Source organism: Schistocerca gregaria, chromosome 2 (genome assembly GCF_023897955.1).
Source record: "Schistocerca gregaria isolate iqSchGreg1 chromosome 2, iqSchGreg1.2, whole genome shotgun sequence".
In the NCBI taxonomy this organism is placed as follows: Eukaryota; Metazoa; Arthropoda; class Insecta; order Orthoptera; family Acrididae; genus Schistocerca; species Schistocerca gregaria.
In genome coordinates, this window is record NC_064921.1 from 623,972,625 (window position 1) to 623,995,331 (window position 22,707).

At 40.1% G+C, this 22,707-nt stretch overlaps 1 protein-coding gene across 1 annotated transcript in view; it reads right to left on the reverse strand.

Annotated features, from left to right (window-relative positions):
- Positions 1-377: 377 nt before the first annotated feature.
- The window catches only part of LOC126334625 (E3 ubiquitin-protein ligase ZNF598-like), a 67,563-nt gene continuing 45,233 nt past the window's right edge, over positions 378-22,707 (reverse strand). Inside the window, exon 7 of the mRNA XM_049997057.1 lies at positions 378-2,193. Within this exon, the coding sequence (XP_049853014.1) occupies positions 1,969-2,193 (225 nt within the window). The 3' untranslated portion in view covers positions 378-1,968. The remainder of the gene's footprint in view (positions 2,194-22,707) is intronic.

Consider the following 22,707-nt stretch of genomic DNA (forward strand, 5'->3'; position numbering starts at 1 on the left):
TCCTCAAATGGTTAAAGACCCACACTACGCTTCAATGTAGTGCATTACAAATGATCCACAGACTGTGGAAATGGTATGACTAAAGAGCTTCTTCCTGGTCTTACACTTGAGACTGGTTGGAGAGTGAAGTATGTGTGTAGTAGTGCTACCATTTCTAAAACGTTGCTCAAGAGATTATAATCACTTACGTGAAACAGAGGTTTGGCAGCACCACACTTGATCAATGACTAGCTCCATGGTTAGTTGCGGCACTAGCTTCCATTTGTAGTCCGTTATTCCTGTGTGGTGCAGTTCGTATCAAGAGGGATGTGGTATTCTTTGGCAACACATGTGTAAATTCATTTGAGAGAAACAGAATAAGAATAAGCAAATGACAATTACAGAAATATTACTTTTATTTAATAAATAAATCAGGTTTAAAATAATTTCTTTTAGAACAAATGTTATGCAACAATTATTTATGTATATATTTACATATAGTATAAACAACAATAGAAATACATTACAAGACAAAGCCCTCATTCATTCTCCAACAATGGCAAATCAGCAGTAGCCTAAACTTTGGCTGAAATGGTACAATGAACAATTTAGGCACATAGTGATAAAATACCTTCTTTCATTTCATCTGTCACAGTACTCTTGAGAGACAAGTGTAGTTCGTTTGAACAGCTGCAGCTCAGAATATTTGCTTTGTTATTAACAGGTTGATACAAATGTCCAATGGTTAATCAGCATTCATTAAAATACCACCTGGAGCAATGAAGCACATAAGAATTCACACCAAGCAGTGGAGTGACCATCCTGTTGCTATGACTGAACAGGAGGCGGGGAGCTCTCCAATTGAAAGCCCCTCCCCTGCACGCGCCGACACACACACACACACACACACACACACACACACACACACACACACACACACACACACCAATTATTGAAGAATGCTGCTTTTACAGCACAACTTTCTGTTACACAACAAATGTACTCTTAAGGAATATAGCCAAATCTCAGTACGGTCAGTTGGTGCTAGACTACCAGTAAAACATAAAACAAAAAAACATCTTAACAGCTAACCCAAGAAATAGAAGTAGCGTTGTACAAATCTCTTATAGCATTGCACAAATCAGAATGTTCGTTTGTTTACTTTATAGTCTCCTCTCCCTTAAATCCTCTCTCACACACTAGACTGTTTGTAAAAGTAATGAAAATAATAGGGAATGAAAGGAAATTCTGATACTTCTCATGTCTGGAAACAGGAATGCAGAGAAAAACTAAAAACTTAACCACTGACAATAGCAGTTTCCAAAATATCACTAAGAGGTAAAACTAAATAATTGGTATACTCCACACTTCCAGTCGGTGAAAATATTTTTCGGAGAGGGTTGTGATATTTAACAAACTTCACTAAACATTTTGTTTAGTTTCTTTGTAATGTGAACTGAAGCAACAAATGTGACTTCTTACATTTCATGTCTAAAAGTAGGGCTATTAATAAAAAAAAGTTTTATTTTTCATTGATATATCACACATTTATCTGTTACGACTGCTCTTGGATGCAATATTACATTAAATGGCAAGGTTTTGTATTCCTAGAAAAATTCCCAGAATAATAACAAAAAAGACAATAAATATGCCTGAACTTACCAATACACATTCACTTTACACAGATATTGTGTAGCAAACAGAAGAAAAATGGCATTAATATCAGATGATGGACCCATTGCATTTGGACTTAATTACCCAACCGATATTTCAAATACAAATTCTGGTGCTGCACAGCAAAGAAAGTACCACAGTTCTCAAGAATCACTTGCAGTCCTTACTGTAGTGCCAACCAAAGCATCTTGTGAATCAGACAAATCACTTGTGGTAACAAACCTTTTGAAGGACATGGGCAGATGGGAAATTTGAGCATAACATCAGTCAACTGTACTCTCTACAATCCATTATAACAGACAACGCTACAAATGGCTATTGCCTCCGAACCCAGGTGGGAGTCGTCGATGGAGCAGCTACTGACCCAGGCTTATGAGTGCCGAGAGCTGGAAACTGGTTATCCAGGTGGTGTGCTGTCTTGTGCTGTCGTGCATCATCTGTGGCGATAACCTGTCCACACACACCACACACCTCCAGCAGTGGCATACGGGCACCTTTTCCACTTTCTGACTTCACTGAGGTATAAACTGTCCACAGTTCCTACAGAAGAGAAGTTGCAAACAGTGATTCACTTAAGAATTATAACTATGTACTATATACTACAAAGAACACACAGTAAGAAACTATATTAACCAGAAAGTGCTAAAACTTATTGTCTTACAAGGTGAAATTTCAGCTTTAATATAGTACAATAAAAACAGGCATGAAATAACTCTTGAGACAGTCGGACAAGTTAAGACATTCTTACAAGTGTTAAGAAATCAAAAGAGCTGAAACTTACGTAAATTGTTGGAAACAAATGTTTTTTCTTTGGTGACACCGTAAATAGTTTGCCATTTTCATGGCTGGCCTCTCATGCAACTATCATGGAATAAATGGTTTTGACAATCTGTGTTCCAGGCAACAGGGTGTATGTGAATTTCATTCATAACCAAGTAGACTTAATAATCTCTTAAAGAAATGATTTGAGTCAATATCCAATAGATTAGGATACCAGAAATTATTTGTGAATTTCCATACCTATAATGAATTATCTGTTCAGAAACTGATGAATCACGATCACTATACATGTGTGGTGTAATTTGTCATCACTTTACCTCTTTAGTTATATTTTGCCTGTGTTCAATACGGTGCCATTTTATTTTTGTTAATAACAATTAATGCTTATGATTTTTTTGTGCCAAACTAGCTGAATGGACCAGATGGTTTTTTTTTGTGGATAATCACTGTTTAATTTTTATAAGTTGACTGGTATGGCCCATCTACAATGATTGGAAGTTTATGGTTTTATTAATAGCTGTTATCTTCTCATCAAATGTAGTACACTTTTCACTATAAAAATCTAGGGTATAGAAAATTAAATGTGTAACATAGCTACCTAGTTCCATGCAAAACTTTTAGCTATCTGGTACATGCAATGTGGTGACACACAGGTTATAGCAACATGTATGCAATGTGATTGTGAGACGAGCCCAGCCCAGCCCAGCTCAGTGGAATCTGCACTGTGCACCAGTAATAGCCAGTGTAAGCAGTAATGTACCACCACACCAGAACAAGAACCACATTATGAGCTACATGACAGGTGCTGGATATTAGTGCAGCAAATGCACCACGGAGCAGTATAACTAACCAAGAATTTTGAGGCAGATTCATTCTAAGTCCAGCAGCACTATCACAATGCCAGGGCTACAGTAGGTGATGGAACTGGGCACTGCCAGCTTCACCAATGGTTTTAAGACTGTGCTGCATCAGTTGCCTTTCGCACAAAGTCCACTGTATGGTAGTTAAGTGTCACAGCACTGCTGACTTGCCTTTCGCACCTGTCGCAGCCAGAGTCCTGGCAAAGAGGCAACGGGTCATGTCTTGTGCACATCAGTCTTCCCTCACTGACTTCGTGAATGTGAGCCAGGCCTGAATCACCTAAGAATGGGTGTTTAAAGTGGAAAGCAGTAGCAGCACAAGAAGGAGAGGACCGCTGAGTCATGGCCTTCGTCAACTGATGGGCTGCTGGGTTGCTGCCAGACAGGTGTCAGCACAGCAGGACTCTGATGCACTTCTTTGCATGGGGCAGAAGCCAGCCATCTGCTGGCCACTGCCGGCCCACAGTGCTGGAATGGGGCATGTCCATCTCACACTGACAATGACAAGTTCTGTAACTGAAGTACAATAAAGTATTTCCCTCAATTACCAGTCTGTCACTGGGTCCCACAGGTCTGGCACTCCACCTACAGAGAGTTGTCAGCAGAGCTGACGTCACCACCAACGGACAGCAGAGATTGTACTACACCCCAGCAGTGTGATATCTGAACTGAAGCCAACAGAACATTTGTTTAGGGGTGAGTGAAACTCTGTTTGTGCTCTTGTGACGATCGTAGGGTCAAGAGTTACGAGCCATCATAACTGCAAAGTTATTTTTGTGAGACTGGAGGAACCTTGGATGTCACAAAGTGAAGGGAATTTTAAGGATCTGTGACTGGAGCCTGTGCAATGTGCACAGTGAAATTTACTTGGGCACTCTGCCCATGGTGCCAAATCTGTGGCAGTAGTTTGTTTTGTGTGTCGTCATTTTGGCCACATGGTTACGCAATATGGGGAGTTGATGATTAACTCATGACTAGACATAAGAAATAATTGTAGTAGTGTTATTAACTATAAGCGTCTTCTATTCTTTTTACTGTTGAGTGGCCATTATGGAATTCATGAGCATGAATAAGCGTAACGCAATTGCAGAATCAGGCACACATTGATCAGGCAGCTATACAATCATTAGTGAATGAGGCAGTGCAGTTGAGAGCAGACAAAACATTTGTGAACAAAAAGCTAGCAGAGAAGGATAAAGAGTTGTGGTTGTTGTTGAAATGTCAGAGTCTAGAAGTACATCTAGTAGTTGCAAACCTTGTAACTCCCTTTTCCAGTAGGTCATCTGATGTGTTATTTGAGGAGGGATCTTTTGTCATTGGCTGAAATAGGGGGTTCACTGGATGAGTACTGCTGCAAAATAACAAAATTGTGCCTTTTAAGAGAAGTGAAATCTTTTGTACAATGCATGGAGCCACTAGACAACTGGCACACTTCTGAGCAGTGCAGTCAATGATTGATGCAAAGATAAGAAGCAGAACAGTGTGCAGTTTTTTCCTGAACAGTTAAGTATAACTGCTAAGAGGCCCAATGAAGGCACACAGGATAAGGAAATTTAATGTGTATATGTATGAATTAATGAAAAGTGATGAGGCAAACCAGGTGGTGTTACAGGAAGCCGAGCAACGGGCACACTATGCTTTCCTGGCATGCTTAGCACCACAAATCTCTAGGATGACACACACTGGTCCACCCAGGAATCTCCATGCACCAGTTAGGTTAGCAATGGAATTTGAGGAGATTGATGTTGCAGCCAAGGTTAAAGATCAATGAAAGTGATTGCTCTGAATATAAGATATTTTAATTTTGGGCGTATGGGGGCATATCCAGAGGTAATGCTGCCAACAACAGAACAATACGGGTGGTATGAACAATTGGCAGTATTATGGTAATATTAGCAGGGGTGGTGTGTGGGTGGTAAGAAGCACCCATTAAACTAAAATTGGGACCCAAGAACTGCCATACAGCCTTCATAGCAAAAAGAAATGCAGTAAATATGACTGAAGATGCAGAACATGCCTTGGCGGGTGTAATAGATGGTAAAAAGCATATGCTTCTGTTGGACATAGGAATGCACGTTTCAGTGGCCTCTGGAGATTTACTGGGTAGGAGGCAATGGGACTCACCATATTATGATTTGCATGAGGTGGAGGATAATGATATATGGCCCCTGGGCTTGGTAATGGTGAGTTTTCAATTGGAGGCAACCACATTGAGGCAGTGTGCAGAAGCATTGTCTCATGTAAGCGAGGGCTACAGCTCGATCCTAGGGTTCGACTTTCTCCATCAGCATGGGGCCATAATTGGCCTCCAACTGTGTGTGGTGGAACTTAGTGGGAAGACATCCACCTATGGGAAGCTGTTGCAAGGGTGACTGTCGCGAGGAGCATCTGTTGAACAATGAAATCCTGTTCAACCACGATCAATGACATTAAGGCTCGATCAAATGGCACTGAAAAGTTGCTGTGGATGAGTGAGGAGCCTGACTTAGCAGCTTGTATGTTGTGTATAGTGGAAACAGAGCAGGATAGTGATGTGTTGGATAAGGCATGCTGTTTATGAAGATGAAGTATTGGATCATCATCATCATCATTTAAGACTGATTATGCCTTTCAGCATTCAGTCTGGAGCATAGCCCCATTATAAAATTCCTCCACGATCCCCTATTCAGTGCTAACATTGGTGCCTCTTCTGGTTGTTAAACCTATTACTTCAAAAATCATTCTTAACCGAATCCAGGTACCTTCTCCTTGGTCTGCCCCGACTCCTCCTACCCTCTACTGCTGAACCCATGAGTCTCTTGGGTAACCTTGCTTCTCCAATGGGTGTAAGAAGCAAGAAGTATTGGCTGTGTACAGAAAAAGATGGCAGCAAACTAATACCCATCAACGTGGACAATTTTGGCACTGAGGAGGCCGAGACGTTAAAGGGAACAATAGTGGCAATGTTACCAATCCCAGAAGAGGAAGATTGCTGCACAAAGGTGTAAGCTATGAAAAGGCACAGGATGCTGCTGAGACTGCATTGTATGAGAAAGTTAAGCATCTGAGGGGAAGAATACCAAGGTATCTGCAACTGATTTTAGAAGAGCATATAAATCAGTAGTAGCTGATGGCATAAAATAGAGGAGAGTAGTAGCCCATAGGAGGGAGGGAAGGGTGGTTGTACAAAGAAAGCCTACAAACAGTTCAAGTAAGGCTGCTGCAGCTACTGTCACTTACTGCAACAATAAGACAACAACATGTGCTTACTTCAGTCCACACATCACAGAAACCATTGAGATGCCTTTAATAGGTTCCACAATGAAACATTGTCTCGAAATTTGTTAGAAAATCCGAAGAAATTCTGCTCGTATGTAAAGTACACAAGCGGCAAGACACAGTCAATACCTTCGCTGCACAGTGCCGATGGTACTGTTACCGACGACAGTGCCGCTAAAGCGGAGTTATTGAACGCAGTTTTCCGAAATTCCTTCGCCAGGGAATACAAATGGAATATTCCAGAATTTGAAACACCTGCTAACATGAGTTTCTTAGAAGTAGATACCTCAGGGGTTGCAAAGCAACTCAAATCGCTTGATGCAGGCAAGTCTTCGGGTCCAGATTGTATACCAATTAAGTTCCTTTCAGATTACACTGATACAATAGCTCCCTACTTAGTAATCATATACAACCGCTCGCTCACTGATAGATCTGTACCTACAGATTGGAAAATTGCGCAGGTCGCACCCGTGTTTAAGAAGGGTAGTAGGAGTAATCCATTGAACTACAGACCTACATCATTGACGTTGGTTTGCAGTAGGATCTATTGATACGTAATCAGCATGGTTTCAGAAAACATCGTTCTTGTGCAACACAGCTAGCTCTTTATTCACAGGAAGTACTGGCCGCTATCGACAGGGGATCTCAGGTAGATTCCGTATTTCTCGATTTACGGAAAGCTTTTGACACCGTTCCTCACAAGCGACTTCTAATCAAGCTGCAGGCCTATGGGGTATCATCTCAGTTGTGCGACTGGATTCGTGATTTCCTGTCAGGAAGGTCGCAGTTCGTAGTAATAGACGACAAATCATCGAGTAAAACTGAAGTGATATCAGATGTTCCCTAGGGAAGTGTCCTGGGACCTCTGCTGTTCGTGATCTATATAAATGACGTGGGTGACAATCTGAGCAGTTCTCATAGGTTGTTCGCAGATGATGCTGTAATTTACTGTCCAGTAAGGTCATCCGAAGACCAGTATCAGTTTCAAAGCGATTTAGAAAAGATTGCTGTATGGTGTGGCAGGTGGCAGTTGACGCTAAATAACGAAAAGTGTGAGGTGATCCACATGAGTTCCAAAAGAAATCCGTTGGAATTCGATTATTCGATAAATAGTACAATTCTCAAGGCTGTCAATTCAACTAAGTACCTGGGTGTTAAAATTATGAACAACTTCAGTTGGAAAGACCACATCGATAATATTGTGGGGAAGGCGAGCCAAAGGTTGCGTTTCATTGGCAGGACACTTAGAAGATGCAACAAGTCCACTAAAGAAACAGCTTACACTACACTCGTTCGTCCTCTGTTGGAATATTGCTGCGCGGTGTGGGATCCTTACCAGGTGGGATTGACGGAGAACATCAAAAGGGTGCAAAAAAGGGCAGCTCGTTTTGTATTATCATGTAATAGGGGAGAGAGTGTGGCAGATATGATACGCGAATTGGGATGGAAGTCATTACAGCATAGACGTTTTTCGGCGCGGTGAGACCTTTTTACGAAATTTCAGTAACCAACTTTCTCTTCCGAATGCGAAAATATTTTGTTGAGCCCAACCTACATAGGTAGGAATGATCATCAAAATAAAATAAAATAAGAGAAATCAGAGCTCGAACAGAAAGGTTTAGGTGATCGTTTGTCCCACGCGCTGTTCAGGAGTGGAATGGTAGAGATAGTATGTTTGTGGTTCGATGAACCCTCTGCCAAGCACTTAAATGTGAATTGCAGAGTAGTCATGTAGATGTAGATAATCGTGGGCAGTGCCATTATTTCTAGATGATAGACTTGAGGAGTAGATATCATCATTTGGAGTTGACCCAGAGGATAGATCAAAGACTGTGTTTTCAGTACCTTGGGAACATTCTCAGTGTAGAAGAATGTCATTAATTTTGAAGAATGCACCAGCAACATTATAGTGTTTCTTAGACTGAGTTCTGAAGGGATTAAAAATTTGCCACTGGATAGTGTGTTTAGATTACCTAATATGAAGCGACAGAAATTGAAGGCTTCTGTGATGCCTATTATGTATCAGATCTCTACCAAAAACAGCTGTATTTTAAGTTAGCTGGTTCAGTAATTTCACTGAATTCAAAACAGCAACGAACAATTGCTCTACTGACTACAGGAGCCAAATATATGACCCTATCAACAGCAGCACAACAAATAATATATCTTCAAGGATTACTCCATGAACTGAATGCCCAACACTGCGGGAAACCAATAAGTGTGTTCTGTGATTAAAGGGGTGCCACTGCACTTAGTCATAACAGTCTGCATCACACTAACAAAACACGGTGATATAAGGCACCAATACTTGTGAGCTAATTATCTGAGAAAGTTCAGCATAAAATAGATCAGAACCATCAAGCAGCCAGATGATTTCTTGATGAAGGCACTGCCAAAGATTAAATATCAATGGTGCTGCCAAGCTGTGGGACTTTCAAAGGAGGAATGTGTGGGGGTGATACGAACAACTGTGATTCTTCTTTGCTGACCCCTTGGTGTACATTAATGCTATTCTTTGCTGAGTTTTTCAATCTGTTGAAAGACTGTTGAGTCAATATATATGACATTTTCTGTTGTTTTACAACTGAATTGTTACAGCTGAATTGTTACTTAAACTGCCTATTACCTGAAGCATAAAAGGTGAGCCGTTTAAACTCTAACGTTTATTTGCTTGCTACTATTCTTTAATAATTAACGACATTCTTTAATCACACAAAGACTTCAAACAATGTTCCCAAACTCACAGATGTGTGTTTGCTGATCAGTGATTTTAAGACGAGAAAGTTGTACACAGCTTCAATAACAGATAGGTACAAGGCTTCTGCTAAGACTCTTTGTAATATAACATAGGAGCTTAAAATCAGTAATTGATGAAGCAGTATTAATTTGCTTCTCACAACTTTTTCTTCACATTAAGTACAAAATAAAAGTAACTTTCAAACAGTCTCTCAATTACTTCAAATTTAGTTTTCCTCAAACAATATTTAACTATAGGAATAAGGACTGCTAAGTGTTTGTTTTTATCTGTAAGAAGTAACCCTCTCAAGCAACATTTCTCGGAACTCTGAATTTTGGCTACATGTTATTCACCACCTGCAAACATTCATGGCATGGAGACATTTGTTTATGATCTTCAGAGGAAACAAGTGATCCAGTTCCAAGGGTATACAGAATGATTTCCAAGAGTACGCAGAATGCTTTACTGGGTACACCACATACGCTACTCAGCACTTCTTACACTACAAAACATGTTTTCTTCATCTGAATCAAACAATGTAAAATCCTGAATGGAATACCAACCACTGGAAATGGTAGATTGCTATTCACTACATAAAGGAGGGTTCAGTCACAGACAAGCACAGTGAAAAAGAAAGCTAGATATATTCAGCTATCAGTCCATCAGATGTAGAAAATTCACACCCATTCACACAATCAGAGCTCCCACACTAATGGCCCTGTCTTCTCCGAGTGTTAATTAATGCTCTACCTTTCTTCTGAACAATCACTGGTGGCCCAAACCACCACAAACTTATGTAAAGCTTCTCTTATGTCTAAAGCTGCTGAGTCAACAAATGGCCAGGGTTGGAGAATAAGCCACAAATGTAAAATGATGTAACTCAATCAATTCATACAGAGCCTATTTTGGAAATTAAAGTAATATCAACCACTGAAATGACCATCTTACCATTCTGTTTACAGCAAGTGAATGTTGCATGAGAAATCCAATGAGAAACTTTCCTCTGTTCCAAATAGTTACACCTTGTTGAACGCTCCAACAGTGGGTTAAGACCACTTTTTTTTTTTTTTTTTTTTTTTGGCTGTGCGCCAATGATCATGAACTTGGTAATCTTCAGAACATGCAGTGTGATCCTTTTATTATATTAGACTACTTTGTATAACTTCACATAATTGTACTTTGGCTCACTCAATTTCTGCTGCCAACTGAACTGAATAACATAACAAACTCATCTATAATAACTTGGGTTGTTTGGGGTAAGATTTACAAATAACATAAGAATACAAATAATGTTCTAACCTGGTTTTTTTTTTTTTTTACAACAAAGCCTAGGCTTTGTGCAGTAACCACTAGATAAACCTAATTGTACACAGATGCGAAGTAATAAACATACACCCTGGCGTGCATATATGCATTATTTCAGTCCTGTACTTAGAAAGACAAAATCAGGACTGTAGGTCATGAAGACATCACAAGATATTCTTAAATATCTTTTCATTTGTGCATATCTTTTAGCACACTAGAATCACTGAAGAGAATGACAATATGAAACATAATGGTGTAATTTATATTGCGATTAATTCCATTATCATTTACACAATTGAAAATCAATTTGCTCTCAGTCTCAATGCATATAACATTTCCTTTCAGTCAAATTGCACTACTTTCATGATGCATCAGCACTGGCATTAAATTGTAAAGCTGCCTAAGAAATAGAACATTTTCTGTCAGCTCAAAAGTTCCAAGACTGATTTTATTCCTGGTATAGAAGTGATAACAGTGCAGGAACTACAGTGGCAGCTTTAATGAACAACTGTAAACAACAGAGGTGCATTCAACCAGTCAGCTGCGAGCAGACAGTGTTAAGCAGTGGATGTGAGGCCATAGTGTGTCAACAATATTGTGTCGCAAATCACAGCAGAGCAACATCTCTAAATCAAGTGTTCGCACACTCTGGAGAACATTTTAAACAATGGCAAAGTGTGTGTAAAATTCTGCCCCAAACACCTCGATAGCTCAACAAAAACAATGCAGACGGCACTTGCTGTGACTTGACTGAAATGTAAAATGAGGGTAGTTCTTTTCTAGAAAATATTATCATAGTTGAAAACCCTTGGCATTATCAGTACAAAACTACTACAAAACAGCAAAGTGCATTCATTCACATGAAAGGTCCACACTGACGACATAATCAATGTAGTGTAACATAGATTATTCGTGAAAATGACATATCTTCCACTGAAGGCCCTCGTGCTGGCAAAAGATGGTTGTGTATATAAACATTTTATGTAGCATGAAAAAAATAGTGTGCATTCCTCAATCTGTGACTTGTGCAGATGATGGATATGCAGCAACGTGACACAGCAGGGGCAACATGTGCGGTGTGGTGAGCACAGTAACATTTGCTGGACATCGACAAGTATTTCTTAAAGGCACCCCTTGAAGGTGTCATGAACGTCTAAGAGAAAATCGAAGTACTAAGATGTAAATGTTTGAGACAAAGCAAGTCTCTTAGATCTTAAATTGAGTTCAGTGTGGTCAGACATACTGAATGATGTATCTGAAGTTATGAGTCATCGATAATCAGAACTGTCTTCACAATTGATGTAAACAGTTGAAACAATATGGACGATAATCGTTGACGACATGATCATCATTCATTAGCTGGAAGGAGTGAGATGCACTCTTACAGCATCATCCTGCTTGGAGATGAAATTGAGAAGAATAAGTTGATGTATGATTGTGCTGTGGAGTAGCTGGATCGCGAAATCAAAAAGAAAAGGCGACTGTATTTGAAAAAGAACAGTAAAAGTAACTTAGACCACATAAAATTTATAGATCTGTCACACAGTGTTCCCTACTCATGGTGTGACAGTGGAGTCGCCATAAACACACATGAAAGGAAAACACCACCCTGACTTTCAAGCCAATGTGACATGCAAGTTGATCATCATTCAAAGGAGACCTTTTCTTATGGCTTCACATGGTTGTATGAATGGGCTGTGGTGGGAAACTATGTAGAATACCTGAAGTATTAACTTTTTTCTGTTTTTTATTAACCCAGTTTTGAGACTTCTTGGAGTGATAGGTTACATGTTGCAAACTTCATTCTTATTCTGTCCCTTAATAGTTGGTATTTTCGGCAAAAGCTGAATTTAAATAAGGACATATATTCAGTTTTACTGAAAATTGTTAATGAAAGTGAATAAGGGGCACTGATTTGCTTTTAGTTCACACATCCTACATTGTATTGTATTGAACTGGAGACCTAGAAACGACGGAGAGGCTTCATCCCTGACATAGCCCTCAATGGTTCACAACCCCACAACAGGCTACAGCAGTCCACTCACATCACCACCGCCCCACACCGAACCCAGGGTTACTGAGTGGTAGGGTTACTGAGTGGTTGGCCAACAGTGGAGCCCCCTCGGTATGTCTCACACCAGATGAGTAACCCCAAATGTTTGCTTGGTAGAGTAATTGCGTACATGGTGACACTGATTGTGCGGCAATCGCCAACACAGTGTAACTGAGGCAGAATAAGGGCCAAGGCAGATGAAAAACCGCGTTAAAAACCATTCATAGACTGGCCAGCACACTGGACCTTGACACTAATCCGCCAGGTAGATTTGTGCCGGGGACCGGCACGCCTTCCTGCTCGGAAAGCAGTGTGTTAGACAGCACGGCTAACAGGGTGGGCACACATCCCACATACTTTCCTCTCTATACTTTAGCTACACACTACAATAACTACATTGGCACACAATACTGCTACATACATAGTTCTCTATTAAGGGAAAACTGCATACTTTTTTGTTTTATTTCTACGAGTGACGTATAAAACAGCATAACTTTTCAATTTCTGATCTGGTCATCAGGTTGGGCCCACATCATCTTTGACTAGGGAAACACTGGAATTTGTGACTGCAATAAATTTATGAACCATGGGTGTGTTCTACTATCGTTGTTGCGGAATATGCTGGGTATGATTACACACTGCTCCCTACATACTTGTGAATGATCTCAGTCCAGCCACTTTGAAATACAAAATAAAACATCAATAATATTAAAAACTGATGACTACCAAGATTTCCCCCTCTTTTGTTTAGCAATCTTACCTGGACCACAGTGTAAAATGCTGGGACCAATGCCTTTTCCTATAAATAAAATCTTAATTTTGTATTGTAACTTTCCTGCCGCAGCAAACATTTTAAAGAACACATTAATCCAAAGCAGTTACTCTCACCAAGGGGGGCGGGGGAGACTGCCAACAATCAGCATCTGTGCTGTAATTGTGACAAAAGTAATCTAAGTGCCTACTCCAAAGATTGTGTTATTGTAAATCAATTATGTAATCATGTGCAATGGAATCTTATCAGTTCATAGTAACTCGGACAACTTCCGTGTCTGAGAGAAATTTGTGGACATTTTCTGAAAGGATGTGAAACACGACAAAGCACACTTTGTACAATCAATAGAAACTGCAGAACTATTATACGGACTGAAACAATGACAGTTATCGTTACTAACACTTATGAGGTAAAATATGAAAAACTGATGATTATAACAATTTAAACAGCCTCTGGCTACAATTATAGAGATACAAGTTCTATTGAACGATTGATTTCTGTCTTGGTGTGTTAGACATTGTTATTACTTGGTTTTAAGGTAAACTGAATCTAAATGTATGGGAAGTTCATCTGCATATGCAACTGTTCACTGAGTAAAAAGCTTTAAGTTTACATATTTAAGTGCATATACAATGTAACAGAATTTCTTGGAAAATATACAATATATACTAACCAGTCTACCTGTCTTAAAGTTAGTTTAGAGATCTCTGCTAAATCCTAATACTTCAAAGAGGAATTATACTTAATCAATAGCAAATACCAGTACTAACTCAATAATATTTTCTACCTTAGTTTGTTTATGTGATTATACATTCTTATTACTCCTATTTTTCAAGTAAGTGAACCTGGACCTATTGAGAGTGTATAATCACTATTATAATAACATTTATGGTACTACACAATATTTATGCTGGCCACAAGCATATATTAATTGATAAGTCACCTGAGGTATAATGATAACTATTAATGTCTCATAGGCCATACATTACAGATGTGAATTTATGTTAATAATCACCTAAGGAATATCCTGAGGATATAGTAGTGACTAGATTCACAACCACTATCTTATTTGATCCACATTGCCATTATACACAACCACAGTCAAATCAGTCTTCACCTTACATTAACATATCATTGTATAGTAATGATATCCACTTTTCCATTCAAAATCGAAGAACTACTACAAAGAGAGTATTTCAAATTAATGATGATGTAAATAAAATAGAAAGAAACTTCCACATGGGAAAAATATATTAAAAACAAAGACTCCAAGACTTACCAAGCGGGAAAGCACCGGTAGATAGGCACAATAAATAAAACACACAGAATTTCTAGCTTTCGCAAGCGACGGTTGCTTCTACAGGAAAGAGGGAAGGAGAGGGAAAGACGAAAGGATGTGCGTTTTAAGGGAGAGGGTAAGGAGTCATTCCAATCCCGGGAGCGGAAAGACTTCCCTTAGGGGGAAAAAAGGACAGGTGTACACTCGCGCACACACACACACACACACACACATCCATCCGCACATACACAGACACAAGCAGATATTTGTAAAGGCAAAGAGTTCGGGCAGAGATGTCAGTCGAGGCGGAAGTACAGAGGCAAAGAAGTTGTTGAAAGACAGGTGAGGTATGAGCGGCAGCAACTTGAAATTAGCGGAGGTTGAGGCCTGGCGGATATCGAGAAGAGAGGATATACTGAAGGGCGAGTTCCCATCTCCGGAGTTCAGATAGGTTGGTGTTGGTGGGAAGTATCCAGATAACCCGGATGGTGTAACACTGTGCCAAGATGTGCTGGCCGTGCACCAAGGCATGTTTAGCCACAGGGTGATCCTCATTACCAACAAACACTGTCTGCCTGTGTCCATTCATGCGAATGGACAGTTTGTTGCTGGTCATTCCCACATAGAAAGCGTCACAGTGTAGACAGGTCAGTTGGTAAATCACATGGGTGCTTTCACACGTGGCTCTTCCTTTGATCGTGTACACCTTAATTAGAACAGCATGCCACCCTCCACCTCAAAAAGCTATCCAATCCCCTGGTTTCCCACCTCCGGAAAGGCAACTTACTCACCCTCCACAACCTTTCCAACAAACCTCAACCTCCTCTCATTGCACACAGACCCAGTCTCTCCCATCTACTCCATCTCCCACTTCCAGTTCGACTCCCCCCAACACCTCAAAATTCTATTCAACACAATCTGGAACCACAACACCCCAATTCAGTAGTTAACCTTTCCTCCAAACCTCTCTCTCAATCCGAAACCTCTGTCCTATCCAAAGGCCTCACCTTCAGCCCCACTCCCAGGTTCAACCAAACTGGCCTTGTCAAAGATTTACTGTCCTACACTCGTAGTCTCTGCTGGAAATATCACTTTGCCACGAAGAAAAATAATCCTGATCCCACTCCTAATGATCCAACTCCCCAAGACACTATCCAAATTGAACCCTGCTTGGAACAGTTCCGTCTTCCACCACAGCAGGACCCACCTCCTCTTCCTTAAAATCACCCTCTCCAAACCTTCCAGGAATTTCTCACTTCCAGCCTTGCCTCTCCATCTTTCTTGAAAAACCTTAATCCTACTCCCAACATCACCACAGCTGAAGCCCAGGCTATCCGTGATCTGAAAGCTGACCGATCCATCATCATTCTTCCGGCTGACAAGGGTTCCACGACCGTGGTACTTGATCGTCGGGAGTATGTGGCTGAGGGACTGCTTTCAGACAACTCTATATACAAAGTTTGTCAAGGTAATCCCATTCCTGATGTCCAAGCAGAGCTTCAAGGAATCCTCAGAACCTTAGGCCCTCTACAAAACCTTTCACCTGACTCCATCAAACTCCTGACCCCACCGACACCTCGCACTCCTACCTTCTACCTACTTCCTAAAATTCACAATCCCAAACATCCCGGCCACCCCATTGTAGCTGGTTACCAAGCCCCACAGAACCTATCTCTGCCTACGTAGATCAACACCTTCAACCCAGTACATGCAGTCTCCCATCCTTCATCAAAAACACCAACCACTTTCTCGAACGCCTGGAATCCTTACCCAGCCTGTTACCCCCGGAAACCATCCTTGTAACCATTGATGCCACTTCCCTATACACAAATATCCCGCATGTCCAGGGCCTCTCTGCAATGGAGCACTTCCTTTCACACCGATCACCTGCCACCCTACCTAAAACCTGCTTCCTCGTCACCTTAGTCAGCTTCATCCTGACCCACAACTTCTTCACTTTTGAAGGCCAGACATACCAACAATTAAAGGGAACAGCCATGGGTACCAGGATGGCCCCCTCGTATGCCAACCTATTTATGGGTCGCTTAGAGGAATCCTCCTTGGTTACCCAAGCCTGCCAACCCAAAGTTTGGTACAGATTTATTGACGACATCTTCATGATCTGGACTCACAGTGAAGAACAACTCCTGAATTTCCTCTCCAACCTCAACTCCTTTGGTTCCATCAGATTCACCTGGTCCTACTTCAAATCCCATGCCACTTCCCTTGACGTTGACCTCCAACTGTCCAATGGCCAACTTCACACATCCGTCCACATCAAACCCACCAACAAGCAACAGAACCTCCATTATGACAGCTGCCACCCATTCCATATCAAACGGTCCCTTCCCTACAGCCTAGGCCTTCGTGGCAAACGAATCTGCTCCAGTCCTGAATCCCTGAACCATTACACCAACAACCTGAAAACAGCTTTTGCATCCCTCAACTACCCTCCCGACCTGGTACAGAAGCGAATAACCAGAGCCACTTCCTCATCCCCTCAAACCCAGAACCTCTCACAGAAGAACCCCAAAAGTGCCCCACTTGTGACAGGATACTTCCCAGGACTGGATCAGACTCTGAATGTGGCTCTCCAGCAGGGATACGACTTCCTCAAATTCTGCCCCGAAATGAGATCCATCCTTCATGAAATCCTCCCCACTCCACCAAGAGTGTCTTTCCGCCGTCCACCTAACCTTCATAACCTTTTGGTTCATCCCTATGAAATCCCCAAACCACCTTCCCTACCCTCTGGCTCCTACCCTTGCAACCGCCCCCAGTGTAAAACCTGTCCTATGAACCCTCCCACCACCACCTACTCCAGTCCTGGAACCTGGAAGGTGTACACAATCAAAGGCAGAGCCACGTGTGAAAGCACCCACGTGATTTACCAACTGACCTGCCTGCACTGTGACGCTTTCTATGTGGGAATGACCAGCAACAAACTGTCCATTCACATGAATGGACACAGGCAGACAGTGTTTGTTGGTAATGAGGATCACCCTGTGGCTAAACATGCCTTGGTGCACGGCCAGCACATTTTGGCACAGTGTTACACCGTCCGGGTTATCTGGATACTTCCCACCAACACCAACCTATCCGAACTCCGGAGATGGGAACTTACCATTCAGTATATCCTCTCTTCTCGATATCCGCCAGGCCTCAGCCTCCGCTAATTTCAAGTTGCTGCCGCTCATACCTCACCTGTCTTTCAACAACTTCTTTGCCTCTTTACTTCCGCCTCGACTGACATCTCTGCCCGAACTCTTTGCCTTTACAAATGTCTGCTGGTGTCTGTGTATGTGCGGATGGGTGTGTGTGTGTGTGTGTGTGTGTGTGTGTGTGTGTGTGTGTGTGTGTGTGTGTGTGTGTGTGCGCGCGCGCGCGCGCGCGCGAGCGAGTGTACACCTGTCCTTTTCCCCCCCTAAGGTAAGTCTTTCCGCTCCCGGGATTGAAATGACTCCTTACCCTCTCCCTTAAAACCCACATCCTTTCGTCTTTCCCTCTCCTTCCCTCTTTCCTGTAGAAGCAACCGTTGGTTGCGAAAGCTAGAAATTCTGTGTGTTTTATTTATTGTGCCTATCTACCAGCGCTTTCCCGCTTGGTTAAGTCTTGGAATCTTTGTTTTTAATATAAAGAGAGTATTTCTATACACATAAAACATTCAAGCAATCGCGAGCAATACAATAACACTGGAGAGTCAACATGGTATAAGAAAACACAATTCTGATTATCTAGGCTGTTTAAACATAGTTTCAGAGGTAATAACAATATCAAAAGTAGACTAATACTTACTAGAATCATTAATATCATAGGAGCCATTATATTAAACGTTACAGGTAACCTGCACCATTATTTAATCCCAATTATCAAAGGTTAATCTCTATCTAGATGACAGTGAGTCAGAAAGATTTATTGTTATGGCATTTCCCGGATACTGATAACCACATGGTAACAAAATTCAGTAAAACATTTTATTGTGTCATGTTGTCCCTCCAGTTTGAGTGTACTGGTTGCAATTAGATGCATATTTTATATACTTAGAAATACTCTCTTTGCAATTGTTCTTCAATTTTGAAGAAATATGGATACCAATATTATATGATGATGTATAACATGTAAGAAGACTGGTGTACTGTGGGTCAAACAAGATAGTGGCTGTGAATCTCGCCACTATTACATTCTACATCTACATCTACGCGATTACTCTGCTATTCACAATAAAGTGCCTAGCAGAGGGTTCAATGAACCACCTTCAAGCTGTCTCTCTAGCGATCCACTCTCTAATGACACGCGGGAAAAAGGAGGGCTTAAATTTTTCTGTGCGAGCCCTGATTTCTCTTATTTTATCTTAACATTCACAGGACATCACACAGATAAATGTTTTACATAAATTCAAATTTCAAATCTATTGCCTTATTCTTATAATAGAGTCATCATACACTTCCAATACATCCAGGTTTGGTTTACCTGAAAACCGAGTAATAACAATGTCTAACATAGCAAGATTATATGGGTAGATCACATAAATAATGAGGAAGTATTGAACAGGATTGGGGAGAAGAGAAGTTTGTGGCACAGCTCGACCAGAAGAAGGGATCGTTTGGTAGGACATGTTCTGAGGCATCAACGTATCACCAATTTAGTATTGGAGGGCAGCGGGGAAGGTAAAAATCGTAGAGGCAGACCAAGAGATGAATACGGTAAGCAGATTCAGAAGGATGGAGGTTGCAGTAGGTACTGGGAGATGAAGAAGCTTGCACAGGATAGAGTAGCATGGAGAGCTGCATCAAACCAGTCTCAGGACTGAAGACCAGAACAACAACAACAACAACAACAACAACAACAAACCAAGACAGAAAATAATATTGACTTAGGATTGGTATTTGTTACGACTAATTTTAATTCCCACTGCTCATTATCTCATGATGGTACCACAGGTGAAAATTTAGAATTTTACATTTTGTGTGTGTAAACCTTTAGTGTGCAAATAGTAGTTGTTATACCTAGTGCACTTGTCCAATTAATATTTACTAATGGTCAATGTAAAAGCTGTTTTCAACACTATGAAGATTATTATTTTTTATTTATTTATTATAGTGTGGTTATTCACTCCCAATTCATCTAGGTTCACTTCATCTTGAACGGAATCAATGCATAATGACAAATATTTCATGACAGAAAATATTGTTGAACTACTACTGACATCTGCTACAAATAGTTATAATTCCCTAATGTTCAGATTTAAACTTCTAGCCCAACCTTAAGACAGATATAATGGATAGCTTACAAAATTTTCTTTCCAGGAAATTATATATTATGTTATATATGCACTTATGTACGCAATCTTAAAAGTTTTTCAATGTATGTGCAGGCGCATCTGAGGATGAGGCATGAAGTCTCGAAATCAATCATGCAATAAAACTTAACACCATAACTACACCCTGAGACTACTTTATTTATTGTTATTACTACATGCGGCTGCATTCTCGCCATCCAATATGATGGATAATCAAGAAATTTATGGTCATTGTTCATACATGCTTAAATTGATCAGTTTTCTGAAATATGCAATACCATATGTGGCCATGTCTGTTCAAAATGTTGAGATCAGACACACAAAGAGGCAAACTGTTTCTATGACAACACATGAGACAAACAACACAGGAATTTAAGAGAGATCAGTTTTTCTTTTATTTCCACACATCATCAAAGGCAGTACCATAATGAGAAACACTATAATCATGTTGATATGACAATTACGAGTTAATAATCACCAGATTAAAAAACAATAAATTTCCAGAAAAGGCAACTATTAAATAATCAATGTATGTTAGCTAAATATTAAACATGCTACATAGGTTATCATATGTGTATTAAAATAAATTTTATGTCCTATTCTGTACTTTACACTAAATCTGGGCAACTAATTGAATAGGACTTACAAAAAGACAAACTTGTTTGAAATTTATGAAGTCTTGCCAGCTGTTAGAAAATGTTGGAATAACCCAGTGCATTTAAAAATTAAATCTCAGGTGGGAGGCGAGGGAAGTGAGAGCTTAGGACACAAATCTGTACTGAAAGCACAGACATCATACACAATGTTGTGGTAGCAACCATAAGAATTTTCAGTAGTTGAGGAAATAAATGTTAACCACAGTAATTACTTTTCTGGCTACAATATCAAAGGAAGCATGTTTGTGTGGCCAAAAGTAAAACACAGTCATAAAACCTACATCTAAATATTTTAAATAATGATTACATTATTCAATACTTAAAAATATGGTAATAAACCATATGTTGGTTAATTTTTAAATAATTAATGTGGTTAATTTAGAAATGGTATGTAGCATCATTGTGAAATATTTGCAGAGAAGCATATAAATTAAAGCTAAAGTAAAACTAATCCACAGACGGTTGCTTACTCATGACAAAGCAGTTTAATAGCTACTGGAAGTGACTGTACGATGACAGAAGAAACAAGACCAGAGTAGAAAATACAAAAGACAAAAAGTTCAATACGATCATGTTAGAAACTGCTATTTTCCACAGTAAAAGATGATACAGGCAATACAGTGTTTTGCACAGGTGTTCATAATTTCTCAGTTGCTAAATATTCAAAGAACTACACAACTCAACATCTCGGGTAAAGAACGAAAACTTCCACTGTTGTGGGAGATCTCTAAAAGATATTAAAGGCAATATTTTAACAGGCTGCCCAAAGAAGATCAAGGGTAAAGACAATTGAATGTATGCTGTAAAACAAAAAGTAAGAAAAATGAAAAGATGACAAACAATGGAAAATCCAGGATGGAATGCAACAATATTGTGAAAAGGAAAGTTGCTACTCACCATATAGCAGAAATGCTCAGTCACAGATAGGCACAACAAAAATACTGTTACAAATATAGCTTTGGCCAGTAAGACCTCCATCAAACTTAGATGACAAACAAATACACACTAACGCAAACGCAACTCACACACACGACTGCAGTCGCCTGAGACTGCAGTTTTGCGTGTGCGCATGCGTGCTCTGATTTTGATGAAGCGTTACTGGCCGAAAGCTGTATTTGTGACAGTCTTTTTGTTGTGCCTATCTGCGACTCAGCACCTCTGCTTTATGGTGAGTAGCAACTTTCCTTTTCACAATATTGAAATGATGACAATTATGTTTATGGGAAGAAGTATGTAAAACTTTTACATTTCGCCTAATATCATAACCAAACAAGCAAAGCAATTAAGTTACAGAATTATTTACTCACCGGAAAAGAAAAACTTCCATCTTTTTTCAAATATTTTATTATCACTTTCACACTTGAAACACTAACTTTTATTTGGTTTGCTACTGTATTCTTTATAGTCTCAAAAAAATAAAGTGAAAAACCATCCTTTGTGTATATTACAGCTGCCAAAAGGAGGTTAATTTTAAGTAGCCAATGACATGACGAAGGAACATTACAAATTAATCTTTGATTCTGTTTGGTGAAAGAGACAGGAAGAGTATGCACCTGCCAGCTACTAAGATGTGTGAGTTTTGGAAAGAACAAAAATTCACTCCAAGTCTTGTTTTTGAAGATATATATATAAGGGGCAATAAATGAATCAAATTAAATAACAGTCAGGATTCAAATTTCAGAGTATTGTTGATGAGCTATATCAAAGCAACAGATCTTGGATGAAAGATGTGCTTTAGATAGTGTGTATTGTGCAAAAGAATAAGTGACTAGTGCAGTGGTAAGTGCAACAGAAATGTGAATGAACAATATGTGGGGCAAAAGATCAAGAGCATGCCGCCAGCAGCTTTGCATACAATGCAGACAAAAAAATCTGTCTTATGGATGTGCCTCTATAGAGTACTCTTCCCTATGCAGTCATGTAACTCCAATCTCTCAAAGAAACTGTATAAACCACTGATGATAGGCAGCACACTTCAGACCAGTTTGCGGGAAAAATTAATGGTTGGTTATTGGCATTAGTGCATAACCTATAGCATTATGTTTGTTCATATCT